The following is a 24704-nucleotide window of genomic DNA, read 5'->3' as shown; positions in this document are numbered from 1 at the left end:
ACTGAGATCTCTTGAGCAGATGTTTCTGCCAGTATGGATTTGTAGATCTTCATAGATAAGTACTAGGCTAGCTGCCCTTGTGAAACATTTTAAAGCATAATCAAATTCACTTTTAGTGCTTCAATAAACCTATCCCATGTGATATTACACTGCCCTTACCCATCCCATTTTTGATAATTATATATTAACCCCAGTGAGAATAAATGGGATTATACCACAGTTAACTTGGGGGACACATGTATGGGGTCAGCTTCTTCTGACCGTTAGGAGTACAGGAGGTAGTCCTGGGGTAAATTTTCCGTTTCCCATCTATAGATCCAAGTTGTGTTTAAATACTGACAGTCAGGGATGAGCTTTGTTTTATGTGGATGCGGAGTCTGTTCTAGTGCAGTGGCATTGTCTGTGAGATATACCTGCTCCTCCAAACCATTCTGTTGATGCTGCAGAAGAGGTTTACATCCCTAGACCAAGTATTTCAGATGCCATCTGACTTGCTGATGTGCAGTATATCTGTCAGTGTTGGATTGGAGGATGCCTTGTATGCCAGACACAGGTCACCTCTTAGCAGTCTGTAGGATCCTGGGTATAGGGTTTTGAGTTGGCCCATGTAGGCCATGTAGTTTAGGCCTTGTGTCCTTTTAGTAAGCTGTCTCTGTGGGCACTCCACTTGTTGCATGTGTCTGGATAGATACATGCCAAAGGAGCATTATATTTAATGATTTGCCAAATGAGGGCTGAGTAAAGAAGGGCAATGACATCCTTAGATTTAGACACAATCTCTTTGTTTATAAGCTGTGCAATATAGAAGGACTTTCTTATGACAATGGACACTTGTTGGTCTAAAGTTAAGTGACTGTCCACATATGTTCCCAAATCCTGAACAACTGGGTCAGTTCTAGGAGCGTATTGTCAAGGAGGTAGTTTCCAGGGGTAGATGACTTCTTACAGGATACAATAATGAACATTTTGGCATTTAGTTTCAGTCCATGATTTAGGCACCTATTTTTTATTTGGGATAAACTTTCATGTGGGATGGCTAAGTCATTTCGGGATTCAATGACTGCTCCTAGATTGCAGTCATCTGCAAAGTTAGTCAGCCAGAGGCCATTGGTATTGGCTTTTATTCAGATATGTAGATGCCAAACAGGAGAACTTCCAGCATACAACCCTGGGGGACTCCATTGGTTACCGGTCTCTTAGTAGCAGCGCTGAAATTATGGGGTTGTTAGAGGCTCCATAAATGATACAGAGATCACCCCTTAGCAGCCTGTAAGATACAAAAAAAGAGTGACAGGGCTCTCAGATGATCAGTGTAGCTTTTGTGATTTAGTTCCTTGACTTTATTAGTGAGAAGGCATGTTGGTTGCTCGAGTTGTGTCAGGTGTTTGGGTAGGTAGATACGGAGGGGGGCATTATACTTAATGATAGGCCTAATGAGTGCAGAATACAGTGGAATGATGACCTCACTCGACCTGGATTCTATACCCTTGCTAATAAGCTGCACAAAGAAAAAAGGACTTTCTTACAACAGTGAATATGTGGTGATAGAATTACAGCCCATTGTACACATGGGTCCTTGTGTCCCTCAGCACTGGGTCAATTTTCAGGGGTGTGTTGTGAATGTGATAGTTGCAGGGAATGTCATGTTTGCTGAATATTAATGAAGTCTGGTTGTTATGCATGTGTCAGTTGTGCTGCACCAAGTACATTTTTCTGGTTCTGGAAGTAAGTTTTGGAACACCTTAGCACATTAAGGTTTTACGTCTGTGTTGCAGTATGTAGATGTGGTGTTATGTCAGTACTGATAACTAGTTTGTGTGCGAGGCCTGACAACAGTCATGATATGTTTTTGCACGTCTTACATATAGCCTTATTCTGTGATAACAGCAAATGATTATGAGTCTATACACTGCTTCAAGATGCCTAGTGTCAGAAGGCTGGACACCAGTTGGGTCAGAGGCAGGCAGGGGACCCACAGTTGATCTAAAAATACCAGACAGCAAACATTTTATGTTATGGATTTTGATAACCCTTGGTCTACCTAGAAGAGGTGCTGAATGATACATTAAGGGATAGTGGAGCAGCATAAACAGTAAAAAACAGTACCACACAATAGAGTATGTCATAATACAGTAGTTGTATGATATATCAGGGACAATGAAAACAGTTAAAAAGAGTGTATCTCCATATAATACAGAACACCAGCACAATATAATACTGTAGACTTAAGTACAATTCAGTATAGCCCATTACAGTATACCCAGGGGCCGCTCAATACAATATAGTTCAACACAATATCATAAGGATAAGTTGTTCTGCAGGTATGGATGCCTGTCTGTTCTGGCCAGAAAGAGTATTGCAATGCCATGATCAATAAAGTGCCAATTTATTACTGTATGACTGATTAGCAGGCACAGATGATACAGCCCAATATCCTAGAAGCTTTAGATACAATTGTTTCCAAGACTTCACACAGTGGTTAATGCAGTAAGCAAAATGTTGCAAGAGTTTATGACGCAGACAATACAACAGGTACCATTTTACAAAAGATTATAGGTAATAATAGGCATGGGTGCTACAACATAGTACTCAAGGTGTCAACAGCAGGTTTGGATGCCACAGTAATAAATAAAGTGCAAAGACGTGGTAACAGTGCAGAAAGATGTGTGATACTAACACAACAAGGGAGCAATATAGCAGGGCAATAATTATTCATCCACAGCAAGGCCATGGTATGGGAAGGCAGTAAATAATCAACCATAGTTGATAAATGCATGGCAGGAAATGACAATTTCAATGCTAAACCCACTGTCACTAGCAGACAGAAGGTATCACGTACTGCTGCCAGATGCAACCAGCTGCATCCAGGCACATGCAAGCACTAATGTGCACTATTTCAGGGAGTAGGGGTTGCATGGAATAAGACAGTGTTTGCTACTGTCAGATAGGCTTATAGATGTGTACAAGGCTTATGACCACTGGCGTCTTGTTAAGCCTAGCCATGCATCCCAAATCTCTGAGAAATTATGTGTTATATACTTTGCAAACCTGCAGTGCTGAACTCAGCACTTCATAGATGTCCCAGGACTACTTTTTAAGTCAAATCAAGTAGCAGAATTCAAGGCAAGTTTATCATACCACAGCCCTGCACAATGCAGTGGTGGTTTCTATAAACATAAACATAATTTAAAGCAGACCACAACAGCAAATAGACCAATTACAGTTATGTAATTATAGTTAACACTGTTATGTAACCAGTAGTAATTCAAGTGAGAAACAGCACCAGTAATGCAATTTTCACCATGGGAAGCAGCTAGAGAAGTTTTAGATGCAAAATTGCCACAGCACAAAACAGGGCTTTCATATAAGTGCCCTCTAATCTGTAAAAATGAAAAGTGGCTCTTTTTCTCTGTTAAGATGCTCTGCAAGGAAAAACAGACTTGTCTTTCTGCAAAGTACAGGTGATTAAAGTGCTTCATACTTTTAAGTCACTCAAGCCTATTGTGCCTTTTTTTGTATAATTCCAGTTAACGCCCACAGCCAGACCCAGATCATAGTCAAATGAGGCCCTAGGCAAGGTAATGGATCAGGGTCCCGCCACCTGCATCCCTGGACCCCAGGGCCCCCCCACAACATCCCACCCAGCAGCTATTCCAGTGTCCTATTACTAATCTCTCTCTTTCCATTTACCATAAAACACCGTTCAACCATGTCAGTGTGCATACTATTCTTTCTTTACTTCTATGGTGATTACAGATATTTGGAATTCATTTAAAAACTTTAGTTCAGATTTTATAAAACACTGATAGCCATTTGCTAAACAAAACAATACAGTCTCATAATGAAAATAGACTTAGCATGAGCAACAGTAAACCTTACTGCCCTTGAAACTCACATTTATATAAACTGCATTTAAACCGACATTAATAAAAATGTATCCGACCATTGGCAGAATAAGTGTACATTTGGGCTGTTTTCAAACCATAGGCCCCTGCACACATTTTTAGGAACATACATAAATGCATGTGTACGTGGATTCACCTTTCTGATTATATTAAATTATATTCTTTGTTTAATGAAGCCGCGGTGGTGCAGCGGTAGTGTTGTTGCCTCACAGCAAGAGGTTCTCCCGTTCAATTCTCAGCTGGAGCTCCTTCTGTGTGGAGTCTGTATGTCCTCCCCGCAGTCAAGTGGTGTTTGAAAGACATGTGTAGAATGGGCGTGCCTTTGTTGAAGGTTGGGTGTCGAACTGGCACTTCGGCACCGTAAAAATCTACTGCCAATCATTAGTGGACTGGAGTTCCACTGTGGCAACCCCTAACAGGGAAAAGCCAAAAGAAGAACACATTCTTTGTTTAATGCAGTACCATTTATTTGAGTGTGTTTAACATTTGTTGTTTTGAACATTTTTCAAGCAAGCAGTGAAACAAAACACATGAACCAATAATGACAAGGCTACCCATTTCAGAACATTTCAAGCATTAATGGCAACTCAGACTGTTGCAATTATAATCGATCAAGAACAGTCAAAATGTACAATTCTCCAGAAGTAAAAGTCCTCTAAATAATTTCACATTAAAGACATCTGTAACTAATGAAGAGGTTGCTGCTTGCAAACAACTTTGCATTTCAGTGCTTCATCTCAAATTCAGTGTTTGCTGTCCTTGAAGAATAAAAGTGCCTATATTACTTAAAAGAAAAATGGTGTGTTGGTTCATAGATTCATAGGTAGGTACTAGGCTATCGGCCCAAGGGGCCTAAGTAAGCCTAATCAACAAGGTTCCCTGGCTTACGCCACCCAAGAAAGTTAATTTCTTGTGCTCCTGTTAAGCAGAGCCACAGAAGTGATCCCCTGCGTATATTTCCTATTTCCCATCCACTCATCAAGATTTTTCTTGAAGAGTGCTAATGAGGAACTTTGCTTGACATAGATGGGTAGCTTTTTCCAGAGTAAAGGAAGTCTCTGGGACAGGAATCTATCCCTCCAGCATGTCCTGTTTACTGTGGTGACAAGGTTTAGGTCCCTAGAGCCTGTAGCTCGGAGGGATTGGGATTTCGTAAGGTGTAGCATGTCCAACAGATCTGGGTTTAACATAGCTTTATATGTTAGGCAGAGATCTCCTCAGAGTAGGCGATATGCTACAGAGTAAAGCTGGAGTTTTTTGAGATGGTCAGTGTAGGGCATCTGTTTGAGGCCAGTAATCCTCTCTGTGAAGTACTTCTGTGGCCTTTCCAGCTGCTGCAGATGTCTTGTGAAGTACATTCCAAAAGGGGTGCTGTACTCTATAATGGGTCTAATGAGTGCCGAGTAGAGGGGAACAATGATCACTTTTTTCCTGGATGAGAACCCTTTTGTGATGAGGTGTGCCACATAGAAGGATTTCCTGAATACTGTGACAATGTGATTATTAAAGGACAGACTACTGTCCACCTGGGTCCCAAGGTCTCTTATCACGCATTCGGTGTCAAGTAGACTGCAGTTTATGTGGTAGTTCATGGGTACAGAGTTTTTACCAAACAGGATGACAATGCACTTTTTGGCATTGAGCTTGAGGCCATGCCTCTGACACCAGGCATCTGTCTCAGTGAGGCCCTTCTGTAGGATGTCCATTGGGGGGACTTGACTATGGCTCCTAGTTTGCAGTCATCTATGCACTTCGTTAGCCAGAGGCCTTCTGTGTTAGCCTGTACTTCAGAGAATATGCAATAGGAAAAGACTGGCAAACAGACAATAGGTTCACAGTTAGTAGGTATCTTATCCAAATGAGAGCACACACACAGGAGTGCAGGACTCTCCCCCAAACCCACCCCACATTATGATGCACAGTAATATCAGCAAATGATCTACCTGGTGTGGCAAGAGAAATCACAGCCTTCTGCACCAAAAGCAAATATGCTATCTACTACACCACTGACAGTGAACAACACAACTATGAAATTCTATGACTGACACTCATAGACTATAATCCTTAGGTATTTACAAAAACAAAAACACAAAATAAATTAATTAATGGAGATCTGGCAGTTGGTATGGAGGTTTAAGGCACTAACTTGCCAGTTATCAAGGCTCAGGGTTCGACTCTGAGCAAAGTCACTAAACTAGACAGTCCAACTAACTGGGGCATTACCCCCACACACCGTTGTTGCTGCACTCACTTTTTCTTTGGTTTCAGTCCTGCACATTCTGTGCTCCATTTGCTGTAGGATGTCCTCAGCTTTGGATATTAAATCAAATCTTGCAGATGCCCTTGGCTTTGGCTATTAGATAATATCCCCTGTGGTTATGTCTTTGGGCTGTTAAATCAAATCTCCCACAGTTTACATTATAATGTTATCCTAACACTGAGTTTTCTGGGGATTGCTGTTCTTTACTGAAGTCTCCAGTGAGGTCCTAAAGCCCTCCTCCGTTCTTATAGAAAGTCTCCTGTGAGGTTCTAAAGCATTCCAGTGTTGTTACATAAAGTCTTACATGAGGTCCTAAAGCCCTCTTGTGTTTATAGAAGTCTTCGGACTTTTACAGATGATTTTAGTTTTTCTCTCTCCCAGGCCTGCAAGGGTCCCTCAGCCAACAAGGGCCTTAAGTTACTGCCTAGGTTGCCTAGTGCTGGATCCATCTCTGCTCCTTACGAGATCCAGATATTTATTGGGTCCGGATTCTTTAAATAAGTGACTTATCAGTTAATAATGGACAGTATCAGAAAGGGAAACAATTTAGTTACAAAATGATACTAAGACTGTTAATCTTGGATGTTCTGCAATGAAGAAATTAATCACTGTTTGCCACTTAGTATTCATATTTTCATATTTATGTTGTTATTTTCACAGCTGAGAGACCTTCATGCTATTGAGGGGTATGGTGTGAAATACCATTGCAGGAGAGAGAAAAATTCATTGTTAATTTCAATTTATATCTCACTGTTCTGGGGTTATTGATAGTTGTCTGTTAGTACTTATGAAAATAAGCAATATTTCCATATGCGATTAATATTTCAAAAATAAAGTGATTTACATTCTACTGCATGGCATCTGGAAAAACATTAGATGTTGAAGAAAATTTTATTTGATATTTGTAAGTTGCACATCTTGAAATATATTCAGTGCCGTTTATATTTCTACTTATATAAGTACAAATGTTATACTTCTGTAAATATCTCAATGAACACACTCCGAGAAGAATTTCTTGCTGTCATGTGAAAGATTATATCTGATTAACAAAAGTGTTCTAACAATACATGTACAGTTTCCAAGATATGACAATTTGAGAAAGTTTAGCAAAAGTATATTTCTAGGTTTTTCTGAATTATTAATATATTGTTTGTGGACAGACTATGAATGCATTGATTGATTATTATCATGGACATTTCTAGTTGATAACATTGCAATTTATACAGTTTTAAAAACAAGAAGTTATGTACTCACCATAACGTTCGATGTATGTAGTCCATCTCGCCTCACATTCTTACCCGTTCTTACCCTGAACTTGCTGCCCTACTCGTTCCCTCGGCTACTTGAGAGATCAGCCTCATGGAGGAGTTTGCAATAGAATTGAGGGTAGACATCTGAGCATTGATTTTCTGAGCCACCGCCTCAGAAATGTTACCCATTAGAGTATCTCCAATCTCCTTTAGGAGATCTCTCTGGAGCCGTGTAAAGTGTAATAAGTAATTCAGTGACTGCAAAGTAAAGGTCACTGAAGAAAACACGTACAGGTCCATAGTCCTAGACTCTTTGTTAGGGGGATAGACGGTGGAAGAAGTCTCAGCCAATTCCTTCTTGGTGGCTGCTGCCACCACCATGGCATCCACAGGGACTCCCTTGGATAGAAATTCCTTATCAGAAGGGGCAGACAAAAATTTATTGGGTCTCCTGGGGACTGGTTCCACAGACAGGGATTTCTCACACCCTTTGACAAACCAGATCCAGAAGCTCGAAGGGTGGAGACACCCAGGAGGCGGAGGGCTGAGCACCAAAGGCCTTCAGGAACACCGACTCCTCTTCGGGGGGGGGGGGGCTTTGGATGGCCAGTCACCTCTTTGCTTCAAAATCTCTAGGATGTCAGAAAAAGAAACATACTCGGAGGATGACTTAGGGGACCCCTCCGATTCCTCAAGGTCATTGACTGACGTGAGAGACTCATCTTGGGAATCTATGTGCTTCCTCTTGCACGTTCTCTTTCTGGGTGGCTCCTCAGGCAAAAACTCTGAGGGGCCCTCAGAAATATGGGGACCACTCGTTGGGGTACCCTGAGGCCTTGGGGCTCCACTGTCAAGAGATAGAGGGCGATTAGAGACCAGCATTGGTGCTGTAGGGACACAGTGACTGAACTGTATGATGCTGCTGATAATCTGGCCAGCGTGCTCCGCGTGGCCTTGAAAGCTGGTTCTCCCGGGTCCGAAGATCAGCCAGCCATGGAAGACGATGGATCAGAAGGGACCAGGTCTGAAGCCAACACAGGAGTCAGGCTTCCCCGCGCCGAAGCACCAAGAGGGAGACTAGGAGCCGAGAGGTGTCCTGAAGCCTCCCCCTCAAGTCCGACCGAGGAATCCTGAGTCCTGAACCCCGTGGATGGTGCCGATGGTGTCGGAACTGACATCGGAACCGATAAGCCAGGAGGGGCTGTCAGAACTGACTTAGGGACATTAAACGGAGCCGAGCACTCCAGCTCTGAAAGCTGAGATGCACTCGGAGGAGGAAGTATCAACGTAGGTAGAGGGACCGGCTCTGGAGCCGACTGGTCAGAGCCGAAAACAATTTAACCAGTACCAGTGACTGAAGAATTCTCTGCACCACTCTATCGACATTCACATCCGATAAGGTCCTGGAGGATTTAGAGGATAGGGAAAGAGATCGAGACCTCCTCTCTGAAGGAGACCTACGAGAAGGAGATACCGGCTTAATGCTAGGCGACCAGCTCTGAACAGGCACCGAGAGAATAGGAGCTGATGCAGGTTCCATAGAAACTGACACTTCCTGCGGCTGCGAGGACAATGGAGCCAAGGATCACTTTTTAACCTTAGAAGATTTAGCTTTAGATGGAGAAGACAAAGCTGGAAGTACTCTCCAAACCCTCCACGAAGGAGGGTTTCAGAAGTCCCTTCAAAAGCAATTTGTTCTTCCTTTCCTGAAGAACACACGGGCTAAAAGCATGACAAAAACTACACGATTCCTGGAGGTGAATCGCTCCCAGACAGTACACACAAACAGAGTGTCCATCAGTGATAGACATCTTATAACTGCACCTCGTGCACTTCTTAAAGCCCGAAGGCTTATGCTCCTTAGTATCTTTAGACATGGTCACTACAAAAACTGAGTCACTAACCCAACAACCAGACCAACGGTCAATCAACCACAAGCGCGGGAACAGAACAAACAGACAGTACACCACAAAGACCTCTAACTTAAATGGTCCTAGAACACAAGGTCAAGAGGGAGGACTAGTTCCTCTAAGTTAAACAGTATTAGCCCAAGGGAAGTTAAGTTAGCACACAAAGGTAAGCGAGGGGACAGACTAGGTCCTCTAACTGAAATGGGCCTAGCCCGTTGGAAACAGCTAGTGGGATACCACAAGAAACACGCTAAGACAAGAAAAAACAAAACAACTTTTCCACAAACACAGCTCAAAGATACACACACAAATAGCTATGAAAATAGCTTTTTTTGCAAAAACTTCTCTGCTATAAAGATGAAAAGAATACTTAGCCACAGCCAAGTGTGAGACCACGTCCGAGCTACATGAGCGGCAAACGAGATCTGGGGATAGAGAGTAGTGCAGCATGGGATACCATCTTAGCCCAGCCAATTGAAAGACTTCGAGCTAAAGTATGGCCGAGTCAGAGCCGACATTCGGCTCCAAACCCACGGGTAAGAATGTAGGCGAGATTGGACTACATAACATCTGTTGTTCACAAATTATTTACATTTGTTTGTCTTATGATTTTTAAGTCAATTTTTAAGGAAATAATCTGGAATGCAAGGATGAGTGTACGGCTGTTATAGTCATAACATTGCACTTGACACAGATGTTAATAATGAGCAGTTACAAAAAACTTTTCCTTGACTTGAGCAAGAGTAATACTTCTTAGCTCTGTGTCTCAAAAAGGTAACCATTTCAAATGATGAAACTGACTAGGCAATTCATCTTCAATGTATATTGCCTCTGTGCACACACTTCCATCATTTAGTTATAAACAATGGTAAGTTTTACATTATATTAAATGTGAAAGCCTGATTAATTGATATAAATCTATCACTAAGATTCATGCATACACTGAATAGCAGTGCCAAGAAGTGGAACCCTTCCTGCTTACATACTGACTCAGTTTCTGTACTTTGCGGGCTTTAACATAAAACTCAATAACCTCTTCAGCCAACATTCTGCAACTAGGCCAATAATATAATATTTTTTTAAACTGATTATTTATATCCTCAGGGAAAAAACGTGAGTTTCACAACCCATTCATGTTTTTCCTCATTACAGAATAATGTACCTCTGGTTGTTTGGGAAGAAAAAGTGTCTTTGCTTTATTGATCTTTCCTACTTTGAGTGACTGTTACCCAAAGCTTTTCCCTGAAACCAGGAAATCACTATTGGTAATGGCATTCCTAACTACATGATCAGGCCAGCTTGAGATTTACTGGATTTATGACTCTGAGCGTATTACATGAGACAATTCACATTGTTAGAAAAAAAGCTATAAAGTCATATAATTTGTTGAGAATGCTATAACATAAAAAATGCCTTAAGGACAAACAAAAAGAAGGTTATGCTGGAATTAAGCTAATTTACAAATGATTATAAATGAACACTAGCTGTACAGCCCATATGATTGGAAGATGAGACTGTACTTCCCCAAACAAATAAAGTTTAAAAAAAAAATTACAAAAGTTTTATAAAATGATGCAGTTCAGTACAGGTATAGTCAGGAAATTTTGGACTAGAATTGTATCCCGTGTAGCAGAAGGCAACCACCTTTTCCTTACAACTCCTTTAACATTTAACCAACCTCAGAAAGAAAGACAGCATTATTAATAAAGGCCATTTAGCAAAATATATAAGCATAAGCTATGATAAATATTCATTTTTTTAGTTTAAATTCTTGCTTACACATATAGCCGCACAAATCAAATTATTTTTGCAAAATGCATACATCTGGCTATACCTGTGTTATTCAGCATATTCAGAAGTAACAGAGAATTATAACAATATTAACTAAGTCATGCTTGTTGATAACCTGAAGAAGGCAACTGAACTATATTGCTAAAAAAATGTTCTATATGGTGAAGTCAGCAGCAATATACTACAGAGGTGATATTCAATTAACCAGTTTATAACCAGAAAGCAGCTCGCTGCAGTCATCATGTCTAACTAAGATGTTGCAGTAAGGCAAAAACATAGCTTATCAGATGCTGGGTTAAAGAGATAAAGGAAAAACTGTCAGGAAACCAAGGTTAATCTGACACCACACTAGTCACAGGTAAGGCCTCATTTTATTGTAAGTACTTAAGAAGGGCATCACCAAGTAGGTATAATAGTTGGCCTAAAATCTGTTGGCAGTTTGAGACAGCTTGGGACACAATAAAAAAGAAAAAGATATGTGGATTAACAAACATAATGGGTGATATTGAGGTTATCATTCCTCCTTCATAGTGCTTGATCTGCCAGTTCAATTCCAGACTGGGGTACCTGCTGTGTGAAGTCTGCATGTGTCCTGTATTCATGTGGGTTTTTCCTCAAAGACATGCTGTAGGTGAACATATGTTCCCTTGGCAAGCCTCCAGATTGTCTGCAGATGTACTGCAATGTGTGTGAGAGCAATGGACTAACAACCCATCCAGGATTATTTTTGCTGTCTTATACCACCTGAGTGCTATGATAGACATTGGCTTCCCAGTGACCATAAATCAATTAAAGCAGGTTTCAAACAATAAATGAAAATCACTTGCTAACAGATATGGGGTAGTAAAACTGGAATTATGACAAGCAAAAAGGTAGAGCTCTTACTTTGTAAATGTATATTCAGTCATGTTCTAGATACCATATATTACCTGTGCAATATCCACGGCAATCATCCTGCAAGCCAGAAAACTTGTAAACATAGTAGTTGCCTGGGCAAGCTTTGACACTGATGTTTGTTTCGGAGATACAGCCACGTAATCCATCTAGAGTGACAATTCCATCTGCCAGACGGGGGTGCTTACCCCCTAGAGTTACAGGAAATAGTGTCCCACACTGCAAAGTGCTAACACAGCCTTCTAGCATTTGCAGTCCTCCTGGACCCACAAAGCGATACCAGCCATGCAAATTGTTGTCACAGTGAAAGTCACCTGGTGTCTGCCTAACACTTCTCCATGGGTCACTCAGATTCATATAATACTCACATGGATCTAAGCAGCTTGGTCCACTGATACTGCTATTCAGACAGTCTTGTCCCCCAGAACAATTTTTTCCAGAACAGTTTGGTAAGCTTGAGTTATTCCTCTTTGGGCCTATGCAAACATACGAGCCCAGTGTATCTTTACAGTCTTCAAGTGGGCTGCATTTGTTCGCATCAGAGCATTCACTTAAAGATGAACAGCAGGTGGTGTTGCTATCCCACCTGTATCCCACAGGGCAACAGTCCTTCAGGGCACACTCTGTGCTTGTCTTGCAGGTCAGACCATCCCCAAAAAAGCTTGTATTACATGCACAAGTGAAGAATAGAGTCCTGTTAACACAAGTGGCATTCACTGAACACTGTGAACAATTTGTAGCAGCTGCAATTAAAACATATGACAATTAGTTCAGGATTCAGAGCAACAGATAAACAGAATGGAAAATATAATGTAGACAAACTTATTGGTATGAGAACAGTAATTTGTGTTACAAAGTATTGCTACTGCTGCTTTTAGTAATCAGACTTTACATGCAAATGGGTTTTAATCATTAAGTGTAATAGTCAAAACATATAAAATTACATGTTTAAGTTCAACAATGACACAAAATGATAAACATGACTACCAAAATATTTTTTTTTATTCTTTTATAAGTTAACTAAGTAACCTGGTCAAAAGACTGTTTTCAGCCATAGCCTTAAAAGTCAAAAATATACAGAAAAGAAAATACGGTACTTCTTATTATAGCGTCCCTGATGAAATTCAAAATGGCCATGGCGAAATCTGCATTTGCACTTGTTCGTAGGATTTCTTTGGTTTACACTTCATTAAGTCATGATATTTCCAGGATTAACTAACCTTGAAAATCGCATGCCTTAATGATGTACAACAGAAAGAAAGGTAAGGCCGCTATAATAAGGAAGTAAGCCCGGAAATGTCATGGCTTAATGAAATGTAAACCAAAGAAATCCTGCAGTATGTAATACACTCCAAGTGAACAAGTGCAAATGCAGATCAACGGACACAATAATTTAATGACTTAATTAAACATAAAGCAAAGAAATCCTGCAGTCTGGAATACACTCATTTTGAGCAATTGCAAATGCAGACCATCTTACATACAGCAGGTGTTCTTTAAAGTGTACATCACTGAATCATGTGATTTTACATTGTAAGTAATGTCATTCAGTAAAGCAAATGACACTGTGTTACATACTGGCTGAATTGCTGAAATTATACTGGCCTATGAATTATGATTGTCAATGTTAATGTAGCAAGAACATGAACCAACCTAATAAAATACGGTACTTCCTTATTCACCCTGTTCATTGTTTACGTTACTATATCACCAAGGCTGCTATAATAAGGAAGTATCGAAAATGCAAATAAATGAAGTCCACAGGTAGCATATTAAATACTAGGTAAATTGTTAAATGGTGCAAAGAATTGCAGCCAAGCACAGATCCAGACAAAAAAAAAAAACAAAACTTTTTTTTATTTAGCTGAGTAAATCCATTAAGAAGAAGTACCTTTTTTCATGTGTCATCTGGGAGTGCTCTCTGGTTAGCTGCATTGTTTAGAATCATAAAATAGGCAAATGGAGACTAAGGGAACAGTCTGTGAGCCAATTTGCAACCCACCTAGTGATGTATGGATTGATGCCTAGTTTGGTGAGTTACGATACCTGAGTGGGGAATGGCATCAAAGGCCTTGGCCAGGTCGAGGTAGGCTGTATGCACTGTCTTACCTTCACCCACAGCCTTGGTGACTGCCTTGAGGAAGTCAACCAGGTTCAGCAGGCAGGATGTCCCCTTGACAAAGCCAAACTGTTCGAGGTCAAGAGTTTGGAGATTGCCTATATCTTTGTTAAGCAGGTCCATGATGATGCGCTCCATAGCCTTGCATACCAGGCTTGTCAGGCTAATGGGGCGATAGTTCCCAGGGTCTGTAGTTGCTCCCCCTTTATGGAGTGGTATGATTCTATCAGTGTGCCATTCGCTTGGGACATAACCTGAGGTAAGGCTGTGATTGAACAGGGCACACAGATGTGGTGCCAGTTCATTTTGTAGCTCATGTAGGATGCAGCCATGGATATTATCAGGTGCCATGGAGGCTGTATTCTTGGATTTGGACAATGCAGCTTTTACCTGTGCCACAGAAATGGTGGGTACCAGTCTTTCATCCGGTATTGTGATAGGGCCCTTGGGGGGAGGGATAAAGTTGGCACTGAATCTGTTGGCCAGTATGTTGGCTATAGCTGTTGGCTCAGTATAAGAGGTGCCATTGTGCAATAACTCTGAGCAAATATGGGTATTGCCTTTGAGGTATTTGATATAGCTATAGAAGGCTTTGTGGTTGTTTTTGCTGTCAGCCGCAATTCTGCCTTCATAGCTGGCTTTAGAAGATTTGATAAGGGATCTCAGCTTTTTGTTGAGACTAATAAGGGAGGTTTTCCAATCTTGTGACTTCATTTTTTTCTGCAACAGTTTCTTCCTTCTGTTGTAGAGTTTATTGATGGCTGGGGACCACCAGATCGGCTTCCTTTTTTTGGAGAAGAGTATCTTAGTTCTATTTGGTATGGCAAGGTCCATGCATTTGTGTACATGCTCATACAGTGCATTGGTGTATGATTTGACAGTCATCCAGCTATTTTCCATTGGCAAGGGTGCCGAGAAGTTAGTCACCTCTGCTTTTAGGAGTCCAAAGTCGGCTTTAGAGAAGTTTTTCAGGGTGGTCACCTTAGCAGGGGGTGTAGGTGAGATGGAGATTTCCATGGTGAACAGTTTGTGGTCAGATTTAACCAGACAGGAACTAACTATAGGTGTGGAGCAATGGTCTCCCATGTTGGTGATAACCAGGTAGAGGATGTTGCTTCCTCTAGTGGGGGTCAGAATGAGCTGGTCCACAGCACTGGAATTGATAAATTCCAGAAAGCATTGGGCCTGTACATTGGTACTTGAATAATTTTCCAAGTTGATGGAAGGGTAGTTGAAGTCACCCCAGCTGATGGAAGGGTAGTTGAAGTCAGCCAGTATGAGAGCATTGGGTTGTACCTTGACAGATTCCAGGGTGCTTAGGAAGTTGGCGTGTGAGTCTAGGTACATATTTGGGGTTCTGTAGCAGGCTATGACTTGTACTGATGTCTTACCCAGTGTTAGTTGTATATGAAGTATCTCAGATGCATTATGCTGGGCTACCAGTCTAGAGGTGTGCGTATCCTTTAAGAATATGGAGACACCACCACCTTTGGAGCTTCCGGCCACATTCTGGGGCTGAAAGGTATGGAATGTAGCCTGGGAGCACAGAGGTGCTTTCTGCCTCTTTAAACCAGGTCTCCATTCAGCAAAGATGTCGACATTCACCATTTTGAGGAGAGCTTCAAGTGAGTGCATCTTGAGAATTAGACTTCTAGCATTGAGCAGCATGACCCTCAGATTGCATTTGTTTGTAGCTGTTAAGGTGGAATTTTGGTCTTTGTAACACTGCCTAAAAAGGCACTATAGGGGTGGCAAGAGCCTTAGCCAGTACCCAGAATCCCATGGGTGACAGATGCAGGCAATCTCTGGCAAAGCATCTAGGTCTGTCGATCTTGTCCTCCCAGGCAGACAGATACTGGATCCCTTTAGAATGACACCAGAAACTTAGCCAATTGTTGAAGTCAATCATTTTCTGCTTGTACTGTGGTATCATTCTGGGTGACGGTAGAATACTGCTCAGAGCTAGGGTCATACCTGCCTGGACCACATAATCCGAGACTTCCATCACATCTCTTTTCATGTAGTCCAGGGAGGTACATCTCAGGTCATTCACACCCACATGGACAATGACTGAGTCATATTTGTACTTGTTGTGGTGTGACCTGAGTGCATGCATTATATGGCGGATCCTGGCACCTGATAGACAAGTGACTGTCACCTTCTCCTTATTCAACCTAGTGAGTGGGACATCAGTGTGCCTCACAATTGAGTCTCCTTTGATTAGTACATTGGGCAAAGTGTTTTGCCTTAAGGGCGTGGGTTGAGGGGCACACTGTGGTAGAGAGCTATGTGTTCTGGGGAAGGTGTTGTGTTGTGGTGGTCGAGTGCATTTCTTTCTCAGGGGTCTCTGTTGCTTGGGTAAATTTATTGTTTTATGACTTCCAGCATTTGCATAAGATCTGAGGAAAAGCCATTGTCTATGTACTTTTATAGGTAGATGCTAAATGCTACCAGCTGCCACTAATGGTTGTTTTGGGGCCTGGGAACTAGGAGACAGATGACAAGCAATGATGTCATTCTGCAAGTTAGCCAAGCATTACAAGCTGAGATATTAATTTCAGATCTCTCTGAGAGAGACTCAGCATTCTGTAGTCTGCCTTGGACCTGACAAAAAGACCCATTCACCACATCTCTGCCTTGCCATGTAAGTAAGTTAACTAGGGTATAGTAATTCTCTTAGATATAGTCAGGAATACAGCAAAGCTTAATTTAGATGTTTTTCTTTATTTGAGGCTGTCCTGCAGTGTTGTTTTGAATATTTCCTGTCGTTTTGAACTCTGATGTCACTGTAATTATATACAGAGTATTTTCTTGTTCTTTTATTATTTATTATTAAATATATTTAAATCTTTCATTGTGGCTGATCTTTGTAGAGCTATTTAAGTTCTGAGAATACTTGCATATTTATTTGGTGACACTGTGGGCCAGTTCTAACAGCCCCACTCTTGGTCAAACTACCATTTGTATTAATAGTAACAATACACAGTAAGACTGGATACCCTTTGTTAAGGGCTTTAAAGTAGCTGATAAGGGATTCTGGTGGCAGTGATAACTACCTTATAGTCTGGGCAGAAGGGGGCATAGCCAGTAAACCTGTGCCAGCCTTTCCCAGGTGTCTGTCTGTGTGTGTGTGTGTGTGTGTGTGTGTGTGTGTGTGTGTGTGTGTGTGTGTGTGTGTGTGTGTGTGTGTGTGTAAAACAAATCTCCAAGAGTGTGGGTGTCAGCTACTTGGGCAGGGATATGAAGCACTGGATGGACAGAGAGAGAGAGAGAGCGAGACAGAGAGTGCTGGATGACTTGGCTTGGAACCCTGGCTAAGGACTCAACTCTATAGCTGTGCCAGTGGGGGGTTTTATTGGGGATCTGGAGAAAACAGCCCCAAACTGATTGTGATCTCTTTCTGCTCTTAATGGAAATTGCACTTGATGCAGTGAGCTGCATCTGGAAATACTGTGTGTGTACTTGTCATCCACCCAGTGTACATCCCCCACTGTTGCCTCTGGTGAGGATTGAGGCTCCTTGATTACTAGCCAGTGGTGGGGCATCACCTTTTTTAGGCAAGGCTCAAAAGACAAACCCACCTCCATAGGTATCACAAGGGATAAGAAACTAAGAGTAATGCTACTCAATGCCAGAAGTCTAAACCTCAAGCTGCACGCACTCGAAATTCTCCTTTAGCATGGAGAACATCGATATCTGTGCAGTAACAGGAACCTGGTTCAAGGCTCCCAAGAGCATCCCAGCACTACCAGGTTATACCTCATACCATACTTTTCGGCCCCAAAACTTGGACCGAACCACAAAAGGAGGGGGAGTATCAATATTCGTCAAAGATACCCACACCTCCAGGTTGGTGGCACAGCAAGAAGCATCAGAGACTATCCATGTGCAACTAACAGTGGGTAAAACTGCTTTCCAGTTTATAGCCTGCTACAGACCACCAAACCCAGGAACTCCACTCGGCCTTCCTGAGAACACTGGAAAATATGAAGGTCTCTCCAAACATCATTATATTGGGTGACTTCAACTACCGAAACATAGACTGGGAGCATTACTCTAGCTCCAACACCCTAGCCCAAAGGTTCCTAGAATTTATAAACTCAAATGCTATGGAACAACTTGTTACCACTCCCACAAGAGGGGAAAACATACTGGACCTGATCATCACCAACATGGGGACTCTATGCTCCAGACTAGAAGTGTATCCCTCATTAGTAAGATCAGACCATAAACTAATCTCACTGGATATTTACATCCCGACTCCACCCCCTGCCCTGAAAACCACAGAGAAAAACTTCTCTAATGCAAATTTCACACTCTTCAAAACCGAGGTGGAATCCTTCAAAGCCCCCGGGCCTGTGGAAAATATGGCCCAGACCGCAGAATCCTTTATAAACGCATTCTATGAACACCTTCAGGAATGCATGGATCATGCAATCCCAAATAAAACCAAGTCCCAATCCTCCAAAGGCAGACGTCCTGTCTGGTGGACCCCAGCCATAAACAAAATATACAATAAAAGGAGGAAGCTACTACATGATAGCGCAAAATACCAAAAAGGGAAGGCATCTCTGATCAGTATTAGCAAAAAACTACGGGCACTCATAAAATCGTCTAAGGCCAGCTTCGAGAGACAAATTGCACAGGACACTAAGGATAATCACAAGGCTTTCTTTAGTTATGTTAGGAACCTGGGTGGGAATTCCCAGATATGCTCAGAATTAGTCCAAAATGACAAAAAATAGACCGAACCCACAGACATTGCCAACATCCTAGCTGACAGGTTTAGCGCAAACTCCCCCCCCACCAAAAGGGCAAATATCTATCCCAGCAGAGTGCTGCCCCCCAGACATCTCAGACACTCAGGTAAGAGCTGCCCTCTCCAAAGCAAAAAACACAGCATCAATGGGACCAGACGGTGTCCCGGGCTGTGTCCTACATGAACTCCAGGAAGAGCTAAACCCAAACATAAAACTACTGTTCAATCTCAGCCTTACTACAGGATATGTACCCAAAGAATGGCGTACAGCAACAGTGGTCCCTCTCCACAAAGGTGGTGCCTCAACGGATCCTGGAAACTATCGCCCCATAAACCTGACTAGCTTGGTCTGCAAAGCTATGGAAAGGATCATCATGGACCTCATAAATAAAGATATTGGGGACCTACAGACACTGGATCCTACCCAGTTTGGCTTTGTTAAGGGCAGATCCTGCCTCTTAAACCTGGTTGATTTCTTTGAAACAGTCACTAAGGCCATTGGCGAGGGAAGGTGGTCCACACAGCCTACCTGGACCTGCAAAAGCCTTGATACAATACCCACTCGGGCATTATAGATAAGCTCACCAGCTTAAATATAAACCCCTATGTCACTGGATGGGTTGCAAACTGGCTCAAGGACAGAACCCACATGGTTAGAATTGCTGGAGCCATGTCAGACTCCAAACCAGTTACAAGTGGCGTCCCACAAGGCTCAGTCCTGGGACCTCTCTTGTTCGGTATATATTTCTCAGAGGTACAGGCCAACATGGAAGGACTGTGGCTGACCAAGTTTGCAGATGACTGCAAACTGGGCGCCATAATCAACACTCCAGCTGACACAAGCATCCTCCAAAAGGGCCTCATAGAAACAGACAACTGGTGCCAGAGCCATGGCCTCAAGCTAAACGCCAAAAAGTGTACAGTCATCCCCTTTGGCAAAAACAAAGTGCCCACAAATTACCACATAGGTGGTAATCCATTAAGTACAGAAGAAGTAATTAGGGACCTGGGGACCCAAGTTGATAGCAATCTCTCATTTGACAACCACGTGGCCAAAGTGGTTAGAAAAACATTTTATATAGCCCACCTAATCATGAAGGGATTCACATCTAGATCAGGGGGAGGTCATCATGCCTCTTTACTCATCCCTCATCAGGCCCATAATTGAGTACAATGACCCTTTTGGGATGTACCTTACCAGACACCTGCAGCAACTGGAAAGACCCCAAAAGTACCTCACCAAGAGGATCAAAGGGCTCAAACAGATGCCATATGCTGCCCAGTTAAAGAAACTCCAGCTCTACTCAGTGGCATACCGCCTGCTCAGAGGCGATCTGTGCCTGACGTATAAAGCCATGTCCAACCTGGAATTAATGGACATGCTGCACCTCAGAAAATCCAAATCCCATCGAGCTATGCACTCGAGAGACTTGAACCTCAGCACTGAAATAAATAGGACATGCTGGAGGGACAGATTCATAACCCAGAGGCTCCCTTCACTCTGGAATAAAATCCCAGTCCAGGTTAGGCAGAGTCCCTCACTGACTCTCTTCAAGAGGAATCTTGATGAGTGGATGGGAGATCGTAGGTTTACCCCGGGTATCACTTCTGTGTCACTGTTAGACAGAGGCACAGTATACTAACCTCGAAAAAGGGCATAGCAAAATTATTTTAAAATGGGTGGCGAAAGCCAAACACACTCTGGCTAGGCTTATAAATGCCCTAGGGCAGATAGCCTAGTATGAACGTATGAACCTATTTATTGGTTGGTAGAGGTAGGATATCCACAAATTGGGATTCAGTCATGTAGATATTGAACTCCTGTAACCTGAAAACAGTGGTCACTAAAGAAGGTGTTTGAACTCTGAAGCAGCCACACAGTGAACATTTACAGTTTCATATCACAATAGTTTTATTTATTTTTTGTTAGCTTAGTTAATCAGGGAGAGCAGACAAGGATGTCAGCAGAGAAGTATGGCCAGCTGACAAGAAGCCAGTTGGCTGAGATGTGCCAGGACAAAGGACTGGTGTGTGCCAACTTGACTAAAGCAGAAATGATTGCAGCCTTAACCAAAGCTGCATTACAGACCAGCAACCAGGAGGACAACCAGACTGGCCTTGGGGATGTATAACTCTGAGAAAATGGACAGTTCATCTTTGCCTCAGAGGACTTAAAAATCCGTCTGGAGTTAAAGACACTTGAGCTGGAGGCCAAGCATTTGGAAATAGACTCAGCAGAGAGATTGTGGCATTTGGAGGCTGACAAAAAGGAGAAACATAAATAAATGGAATTAGAATCAGCACAGAGACTGAGATGTCTGGAAGCTGAGGAAAATGAGAGGCAGAGGCAACATGAAAAGGAGATGCTGACTCTTCTCCAGGGTCATGGAGGTAATGGGGAAGGGAGTAACTGAATCTCGGAAGCAACAATGGTCAGTAAATTTCTTCCACAATTTACAGAGAGTGATAATTTTGATAGTTTTATTCATATGTTTGAAAGGGTATGCAAACAGTATAATGCTGACCAAGGCCTCTGGGTACAGTTCCTGACCCCTTACTCCATGGTAAAGCTGAATCTATTTCTAAATTGTCTGACATTGATTGCTTAAATTACACTACTGTTTACACTACTGTTAAAAATTGTTTATTACAGTGTTTTAAGTTAACACTTGAAGCTTATAGAAAAAAGTTTTGTGAGCATAGACACAAGGAGATGAAAGTGTGTTCAAATTTATTGCTGACTTAAGCACTTATTTTCATAGGTGTGTGTCAGGTCACCCCTTTTGAAGGGCTGGCAGACCGTTTGGTGAGGGAACACGTCCATAGCACTTTGCGTGAGGACATGAGAATCTGGTTAGTAGATAGGGAATGTAATATCATAGATGAGTTGGGGAAAAGGGAGATATATACCTACCACAAGCAGAACAACACTGCACAGGAAACCAGTGCTGCTCATGAATCTAAGGGAACCCATGGTGGGCAGCCTAAACTGCCCCAACAGAATCTGCCAGTAGCAGGGGAAGCCACTAGTTCAGGTACATGGCTAGGATCAAGGCTTAAATGGTTTAAATGTAACTAGTTAGGCCATGTAGCATATAGATGTCCATGGAAGCAAGGTGGGGAACAAAAGGTGGGAGAGCCAGCAAGTGGGAATGACAGAATGCCAGCAGTATGTTGTCTGGAGACAACAAGGGTACCAAACTACCACAAGAGGTTATAGCCTATCTTAGAAGATGGAAAACAGGCCACAGCTAAGAGAGACATCCTCTGACCTAACCATTATGAAGCCTGCAATGGTTAAAGAGGAGGACTACTTGCTTGGACAGTCTACTCCAGTCAGAGGTTTAGCTGGGGTCCCATTCTAAATACCTTTGGTTAGGGTTCACCTTGACTGGAAGGGTGGAAAGGAAGCAAGCAAGTAGGTGTGTTTGAGGATATCCCTGCAGATGTGCTGATAGGGAATGATTCTGATAATGCAGTACCCTGTGTGCATGCAGTTACACGCAGTCAGGCTTGCAGACAAGCATGTGGGTGTGGTAGCCTGGGGTGGGATCCAGACAGACTGCACACTTGAAGCCAGGACTGGTGAGGTGGCTACTTCAGGGAGGGAGCTACCCTGTAGCAGTGGGACTGATGGTGAGCCACAGCTGCTTGTGGGTACTGATGTTCCCTTAGACAGAGTGACTGCAAAGGCAGAGGTGAGTAGTATCAGTGCCCAGGCTAACAGTAAGGCAGCTCTGTCAGAGAATATCAGACTTCCTGTGGAAGGGGAGCTGGGAAGGGTTACAAAGACAGAGTTGAGACAGGCTTAGCTCTCAGACCCTACATTTCAAGGCCTGAGGGCGGTAGCTAGTGAGGTACCTGATTTTCAAGGAAAGGAGGAATCTGTATACTGGGACCAGGGATTACTGCATAGAGAGTGGACCCCTGACGGAGGGTTAGAGGGTGAGAGAATACAGCAGTTGGTAGTGCTCAGAGCCTACCATCTGGCACTTCTAGCCATAGCCCATGGCATTCCCTTTGCAGGTCATATGGGCATAAAGCATACCAAGAGATACATTATGCAGAACTTTTATTGGCCTGGGACTTCCAGGGATGTAACAGGGTACTGCAGGACCTGTGAGCAGTGTCAATAGGTAGGCAAGGCAGGAGACAAGGTCAAAGCTCCTTTGATGACTTTGCCTGTTATTGAGGAGCTGTTTTAGAGGGTAGCTATGGATATTGTGGGGCCTCTGAGTACCCCAAGTTCTACAGGGAAGAAATATATGGTAGTGTTAGTAGATTATGCTACCAGATATCCTGAGGCAGCGGCTCTGTCTTCCATTGAGGCAGAAAAGGTGTCAAATGCTTTGTTAGAGATTTTCAGCAGGGTAGGTTTCTCAAAAGAAATACTGACTGAGGTGCCAATTTCATGTCAGACATGCTAGCTTGTCAGTGGGAGCACTGTGGGGTGAAGCATTTAAAGACCACCCCTTACCACTCACACACTAATGGTCTGGTGAAGAGGTTAAATTCTACACTAAAGACCATGCTACTGGCATTTGCAGACCAGTTTTAGAGGGAGTGGGACAAATATTTCCCCAACTGCTTGCTTACAGAGAGGTGCCCCAGGAATCCACAGGTTTTTCACCTTTTGAGTTGCTGTATGGGCATAGGATGAGGGGATCTCTAGAGTTGATTTGAGATGAGTGGGAGGGTGAGTGTGAAACCCACAAGGAGTCTGTTGTGGCATATATTCTAAACCTCAGAACAAGGCTCGGGGAACTCATGGGCTTGGCCCAGGAGAACCTGTCAGAAGCCCAACAGCAGAAAAAGTCTGGTATGACAGGAATGCTCGAGCTAGAGTGTATGCTGTGGGGCAGCAGGTTATGGTTCTCATTCATGTCAGGCACAACAAGCTGCAAGCAGCTTGGGAGGGACCCTTCAAAGTGATAAGAAAGGTCAGTGATGTTAACTACATGGTAGAACTGCTAAGCAGGCAGCAGGGGCATAAATTGTACCATGTTGACATGATGAAACCTTACCATGACAAGAAGGTCCTTGTGTTAATTAATTGACAGTCGAAGGCAGGAAGAGTCTGAGGAGGATCCATGGCTACAGGGAGCCAGCCAGGAAAATCCCAAGTTACTATGGTGCAGCCTAGGGTTGCAGGCTTATGATATGACAGTGCAGCACCGCAGTGCGGTTAGGAATGCCAACACAGCTGGGATCTTAAGACAGGGAATGGCATAATGTATTCCCAGATAGGCTCATCCCTCTCAAGCAGTATTTCTAAACAGTCACTTGAAAAACTAGCTTGAGTCTTCAAGGGGGGAAGAGGTGTCACTAAAGGAGAGACTGCCAGCCCAGCTATCTGGAATTTTGTAAATAATTACATAGCATTTGTGAATATCAACATGATTTATATAAGATGTTTGTGTTACAAATGTATTAAAACTGTATGTCATACAAGATGGATTGTACAGACGTGTGCTGAAGAGGTATTTTACAAAGTGCAGTTTGAAATGTATCCACAGTGTACCCTAACTGAAATAGAACAGAAATGTACATGTACTACAGTAACTGTTTAAATGCATATTTTAACAGTGAAAACTGGAATACAGGAGGTTAACTTCAGAAAAATATTTAAAATTAAATTACTTTATGGCTAGGCCATAAAAAGATGTTGTCTTTCAGTTTCAGTGCAGCAAGGAGACACAATGTCTACAACTAGGGAGCTTTCTGTATTTACTTGGAAGTGTTTTATTGTTTTATGACTTCCATCCTTTGCCAAAGACCTGAGAAAAAGCCCTTGTCTATGTATTTTTATAGGTAGA

The 24704-nt window shown here is 42.6% G+C and overlaps 1 protein-coding gene across 1 annotated transcript in view; it reads right to left on the bottom strand.

Annotated features, from left to right (window-relative positions):
• The window catches only part of LOC122811783 (uromodulin-like), a 449243-nt gene that overhangs the window by 158898 nt on the left and 265641 nt on the right, over window positions 1–24704 (bottom strand). The window contains exon 5 of the mRNA XM_044083847.1: window positions 12046–12753. Within this exon, the coding sequence (XP_043939782.1) occupies window positions 12046–12753 (708 nt within the window). The remainder of the gene's footprint in view (window positions 1–12045; window positions 12754–24704) is intronic.

Source organism: Protopterus annectens, chromosome 1.part1, assembly GCF_019279795.1.
Source record: "Protopterus annectens isolate FY-2018-M chromosome 1.part1, PAN1.0, whole genome shotgun sequence".
NCBI classification, from domain to species: domain Eukaryota; kingdom Metazoa; phylum Chordata; order Ceratodontiformes; family Protopteridae; genus Protopterus; species Protopterus annectens.
Note: the sequence above shows the minus strand (reverse complement) of the source record. Positions and strands in the feature narration are given on the sequence as shown.